The sequence below is a fragment of the Camelina sativa genome, chromosome 10, assembly GCF_000633955.1.
Source record: "Camelina sativa cultivar DH55 chromosome 10, Cs, whole genome shotgun sequence".
Lineage (NCBI taxonomy): Eukaryota > Viridiplantae > Streptophyta > Magnoliopsida > Brassicales > Brassicaceae > Camelina > Camelina sativa.
The window spans coordinates 688,551-694,471 of NC_025694.1; the positions used below are offsets into that span (position 1 = coordinate 688,551).

At 35.5% G+C, this 5,921-nt stretch overlaps 2 protein-coding genes across 3 annotated transcripts in view; both read left to right on the top strand.

Annotated features, from left to right (window-relative positions):
• The window catches only part of LOC104716246 (gamma-glutamyltranspeptidase 1-like), a 5,252-nt gene extending 4,825 nt beyond the window's left edge, over positions 1–427 (top strand). Inside the window, exon 8 of one of the 2 annotated variants that reach the window (XM_010433636.2) lies at positions 233–427. Coding sequence is in view for 1 of the 2 variants with exons in the window: in XM_010433637.2 (XP_010431939.1) it covers positions 45–218 (174 nt within the window). In the remaining variant the exon portion in view is untranslated. Of the gene's footprint in view, positions 1–44 lie in introns of both variants that reach the window. The other variant, XM_010433637.2, reaches the window with a different exon arrangement.
• Positions 2,620–5,119, top strand: LOC104716248 (gamma-glutamyltranspeptidase 2-like). Its single transcript, XM_010433638.2, has 7 exons — positions 2,620–2,704; positions 2,823–3,151; positions 3,288–3,806; positions 3,889–4,127; positions 4,210–4,480; positions 4,584–4,721; positions 4,814–5,119. The coding sequence occupies exons 1-7, from the start codon at positions 2,695–2,697 to the stop codon at positions 5,048–5,050; spliced, it is 1,743 nt and encodes a 580-aa protein (XP_010431940.1). The 5' UTR covers positions 2,620–2,694; the 3' UTR covers positions 5,051–5,119.

Here is a 5,921-nt window from a genome sequence, read left to right on the forward strand (position 1 = left end):
TTTCGTATGAGAATTGGACCACAGTATTCAATGATCATTTCGAGATTCCTAAAGCGACAAGAGTTGTGTTGGAGAAGAAAGGTCATATCCTAACGCCCGTCGCCGGAGGGACGATTGTTCAGTTCATAGTTCAAGAATCCGGTGGAAACTCCGGCGGAAGGAGTGAGCTTGTGGCAGTAAGTGATCCTAGAAAAGGAGGGTTCCCTTCAGGATATTGAGATCGAGATTTCATTTTTTTTCTTCCAATTGTTTTATTAACTCACTGCATCGAGCTTTGGCCTTTGGAATTGGATGAATTTCAAGTTACATCAATCTTTTTAATTTTGGTATATATAATAAAGCTGAAGTAATCAATGAGTTAAAGCAAAATATGTAATAACATTGTAAAAAATATATGATGAAAAGAGATACACTCTTCAGCGGTGATGATTGAAATATATAGCATTCCAAAAAAATGTAAGAAATAAAGAGTTGGCAGTGTGAAACTTGATAGAAAAACAGAAATTTCATATAACATACGTAAATGAAGATGCATGCAAGAAACCTGCAAAATTTATAATATATAATCTGTTTAAAGTTTTGTAAGAGTAGTAGTTAATATTAAAGAGCATCAAGTTTTCATACTTTGATCTTGATTAACAATACCATTTTAGTATACATGGTTTGAATCTTTATCACTTAGAAAACTAAGTGACAAATTTAACTTTCGTGATGCAACAAATGGTCTACAAATTTTTCCATTGTGTTGGAGACTTGGAGTGAATGGTCTCTAATAAGTAGCATCCCCATGGTAATCTCATCGTTACTAAAAGCATAAATTAAGAAAAAGCAAATAGTAAGAGAAGAGACCCATTCACTTCATTTTTTTTTTTTTTTGACATCTTTAATCTCTGTGGGCTACTGGAGAATATACTTTGAAATAAGAACCTGCAAATCCAAATATAAAATTCAGAATTCTGTGTAAAATAGAGAATTTGATGGACGCTATAATTCCCAATGAACAACCTAAACCAGAATTGAGGGAAAACAGAAACTTTAAACTGAAAGATTGTAAAATATTTAATTTGATGAGATTTTTGATAGTTGAAACGATGACGAAAAAAAATAAAATTTGTAAAGTAAAAGATTTTGAAATAGGGAATTTGATGAGACATGCAACTAAATCATAACTGAGAAACTATGATTTAACAAACTAAATCATAACTGAGAAATCCAAAACAGAATTGTAGTAAAAAAAAAGAGATAATATCTGGTTCCTCCATAGTGAAAAAATCATACTACCTTTTTGCCAAATGTTTATTTTCGACTCAATATCATCTCCTTTGTTTTCTCCCTTTTCCATGGATCTAGGTTTTTGAATACAAGTGAGAATTTATATTAGTGACACTTTGTTGAATCACAGAGATCGTGGAAGAAGAGTAGTGATTGTGGGCAGTAGTTAAAAATAGTTTTTTTTTTTTTTTTTTTTTTTTTTTTTTTTTTTTTTTTTTTTTNTGTGAACTGATTATACTAATTACTAAAAGGTAGATAAATACGTGTTTGTCTCTATTAACTTTTTTTTTTGTTAAAGTTGTCTCTATTTACTTTTACCACTATCTTTTTTTTTTTTACAATTACTTTTAAAAATCATTTTTTATCAGTTATCATGTTGGTTGGTTTAACTGTTTGAGTCTTTGTAATTTAAATTTTAGATGTAATATCGATTTTCTGTTTTTCTTATTTTGTCATCCATAATTTTGTTTTATTTTTAAAAATATTTTTTTATTGATATGTCAAATTTTTATTGAACATGTAATTTGTGCTCAGACAGAGACTGTAGGGCTAGAGGCGGATCTCCCTCATACGGGTGTATTTTCTGATGGGGGCATCGGGGTTTCAAGGTTCTCTAGGCCACCATCGAGTTTTCTTTGCTTTGTGGATGGTTTATGAAAAGCGACAGATCAGTTTGCCGGTAGAGGATGGTTCTGCGTTTTGCCCAGGGGGACGAAAACACAATGGGAGCTGCCAATCTTCGTTGAAGTCTTTCCCCTCTTCATGCGGAGATCGAGGCCCTTATCTGGGTAATGCGGTGCATGATTGGAGAAGATAACCAATCCGTCGTTTTTCTTACTGATTGCTCTGACTTGGTGAAGATGGTGTCTTCGCCTTCCGAGTGGCCAGCTTTCACATCTTATCTGAAGGACATACAGGCGGACAGAGAAGAGTTTACTTCATTTTCTTTAGTCTATGTCCCTCACACTCAAAATGGTAAAGCGGATAATTTAGCTCGACGTATCGTTCAGTTACGCATTTAGTTACTTTTGTTAACAATTTTTCTTTGCATTCGCTCCTTTGAGTCAATTTTGTAAACTATTGTAAAAAAAAAAAAAAAATTGTGCTTTATATAATAAAGGATTATTAACACGCTGCCTAACAAAAAAACAGAAACATTCTAAAGAATATTTAACCAAAGAGAAACGGAAATACTATATTTTAAGGAGTTGCAAATTTTGGATAGGATTTTACTGTCATAACTAATTAGGATTTTAAGGATTATACTGTCCCGAAAAGCTCAGAAGGGGTTGTAAAAATAAAAAACTCAGAAGGAAGCTTTGACCGCAGACTACAATAAATACTCGTGTCAACAAATGCTTGTCCTCCATAAGGACGAAGAGGAAGGAGAGGAGAGGTTCTAAGACCGAGAGAGACATCCACATGATGAATTGTAAAGTTCTTTTGTTTTTTTTTCTAACGCAGTCATATTGTAACATTCAAGTTATTTTGTAAGCTATATTACGTTTTGTGATGAATTAATCTCTGGTTTGGTTCTCTATTTATTGTAGCTATGTCGTTCGTTCGTACCGCGACGATCGCTCTTCTTATAATCGCGTTTCTGCAAAACGGTGTGGCGGCTCGGAAGAAATCGCGAAACATTGTTAGGTATCACGGTGCGGTTGCGACGGACGACGGACGGTGTTCTCATATCGGAAAGAATGTTCTTCGTCACGGAGGAAACGCGATTGATGCGTCGGTCGCTGCTGCTCTTTGTTTGGGCGTCGTGAGTGCAGCGTCTAGCGGTATTGGTGGTGGAGCGTTTGCAGTTATTAAGCTTGCTGACGGCAAGGAAATTGCTTATGACTCTAGAGAAACCGCTCCTTTAAGAGCCACTGAGGTAATTAACGTGATTTTACTAATAATAGTTTTTTATTTCTCTTTGTCAAAATGTGCGTTTCGAAACATGCGTTTTAGTAACGTTTCTGACTGTAAGACATTATATTGATTGGTTGTTTCTGTCGATATATATGTAGAATATGTATGGTGATAATCCTGAGAAAAAGAAGATAGGAGCCTTGTCAGTAGGAGTCCCCGGGGAAGTCGCTGGTCTATTCACGGCTTGGAAACAACATGGAAAGCTACCGTGGAAGCGGTTAGTGAGTCCTGCAAAGAAACTTGCAGCTCATGGATTCAAGATTTCAAAATATCTCTATATGCAGATGAACGCGTCTAGAAGCGATATCTTAGCAGACAAAGGTCTCTCTGAGGTATATGCTACAAACGGAGAGCTCAAGAATCCAGGGACTATTTGCCGTAACCCAAAGTTGGCTTTTACACTAAGCCAAATCGCTAAATACGGTCCAAAAGCGTTTTACAATGGCACGGTTGGGGTTAACCTTGTAAGAGATATACAAAAAGCCGGTGGGATAATAACTATGAAAGATTTGCAGAATTATAAAGTGAAGGTTACAGAACCATTATCTGCGGATGTTCTTGGTTACCGTCTACTCGGTATGCCTCCTCCATCATCCGGTGGCGCTGCAATGGTCCTTGTAAGTCTTTTTTTTCTGGCGAAAATTTCACATTTCATGAAACCTATATTTATATCTATATGAGGAGTTTCTTGTGTTGCAGATTTTGAATATTCTTGCTCAATATGGTGTTCCATCGGGTGTTTCTGGTCCCCTTGGTGTTCATCGACTAGTGGAGGCTCTCAAACATGCATTCGCGATTAGGATGAACCTCGGGGATCCAGATTTCGTCCCTAATGTTAGTAAGGTTGTTTCAGATATGTTATCTCCAAAGTTTGCACAAAAGTTGAAGAGAAAGATTAAAGACAAGAAAACCTTTGATCCTAAACATTACGGTGGCAAGTAAGTTTTTTTTTCTCAATAAGTTATAGGTTTCTTTCTTCTGTGTTAGGTGTTTATCAAATTTTATTTCTGCAATTTTCAGATGGAATCAGATCAATGATCATGGCACGAGCCATTTATCTGTAATGGATTCGGAGAGAAATGTTGTTTCAATGACTAGTACAATCAACGGATACTTCGGGGCACACATGATATCTCCGAGCACCGGAATGGTTCTAAACAACGAAATGGATGATTTCTCGATCCCCAGGAAATCCGGAGGTGATCCAGATGTGCCGCCACCGGCACCAGCTAACTTCATCCGTCCCGGAAAACGACCTTTGTCCTCTATGACACCCACCATTGTACTCAAGGCAAGAAGAAGAAGAAAAAACCCTAATTCTTGTGGTACAAGTAACTCTGTATTTGAGTTCTATCTAAACGATGGGTTTTTGTTTTCTGCTTTGGCGTGCACAGGACGGTAAAGTAAAAGCCGCATTGGGTGCGAGCGGAGGAATGTACATCATCGCCGGTACAACAGAAGTTTTCTTGAATCATTTCGTCCACAACATGGACCCTCTCTCTTCCGTTGCGGCTCCAAGAATCTACCACCAGGTTTTTATACCCTTCTTCCCAAAATGAGAAAAGTTTCTTGTTCTTTGTTCATAACTAAAGCTTACTTTTGTAACTTCATTATTGATTTACAGGTGATTCCGAACAAAGCTCAGTATGAGAATTGGACAACAGTGTATAATGACCATTTCGAGATTCCCAAAGAGACAAGACTTAAGTTGGAGAAGAAAGGTCATGTCCTAGCGCCAATCGCAGGAGGAACGATATCTCAGTTGATAGTGGTTCAAGAACCCGATAAAAGTTCGGGTGGAATGAGTAAGCTTGTGGCAGTAAGTGATCCAAGAAAAGGAGGGTACCCTTCAGGATATTGACATCGGATTTGATTTCTATCTTCAATTATTATTGCATCAAACCTGTGATACGAGTTTTAGCCTTTTTAGACCATCTCCATTCCTCATTTTCTTGTAATTGTCTCTTTAAACAAATTTAATTATTAATTTTAATGCTATTTTATGATAAGTGTCTTTAGAGGAGGTAAAAATATCTTTTAAATGTTTTAAATGTCTACTTGTGAAGACATTTTCATCTTAAAATAAAATAAAATTAATTATTAAAAAATTGTTAAGACATTGGACGGGATGGAGATGCCTTTTTATAATCTTTGAGTTTGCGACGACATTGGTTGTTATGGATGACAGCTCTAATAGCAACATGATTTGCCTTGCATTTGTGAATCTGTGATACTGATGTACACGTCTTATTCTTCCATATTTTACTTGGTGTTTTATTTAACAAACGAAATAGGTCCAAGTCTTTTAAATATATTATTTTTAAACAGTTTTTTCTTCATATAATGAATGAACTCAAAAACATTATAGGTAAAACGTAAGCCATATAAATATTTAAATTTTGTCCCAAACGATTGCAATAACGGCAGAATAAAATTTTATTATTATTATTATTATTATTATTATTATTATTCATACAAAACCCAAATCTTTTAAATTTTATAAATTTCGAGGATAAATATTGGATACTCCGCCTCTAGTCAATGACACGTCACAAGAATAATTGGTGAATCGGCAATTTCTTAATGACACGTCATCACAACGTAAAATCTTTGGATTCCTTGTATAATCCTACTTTGTACTACTCTAATCACTCCATTATCTTCACCAGTGTAAATCCTCAGCTTGTCATTATCTTTCTAATTAGTGTTTCGTACAAAAAAAAAAAAAAAAA

Bases quoted from the DNA above. Each gene is read 5' to 3' on its own strand.
- LOC104716248 (XM_010433638.2), top strand. The intron at 4,128-4,209 runs GTAAGTTTTTTT...TGCAATTTTCAG, and splicing joins CCTAAACATTACGGTGGCAA to ATGGAATCAGATCAATGATC. The intron at 4,481-4,583 runs GCAAGAAGAAGA...TGGCGTGCACAG, and splicing joins CACCCACCATTGTACTCAAG to GACGGTAAAGTAAAAGCCGC.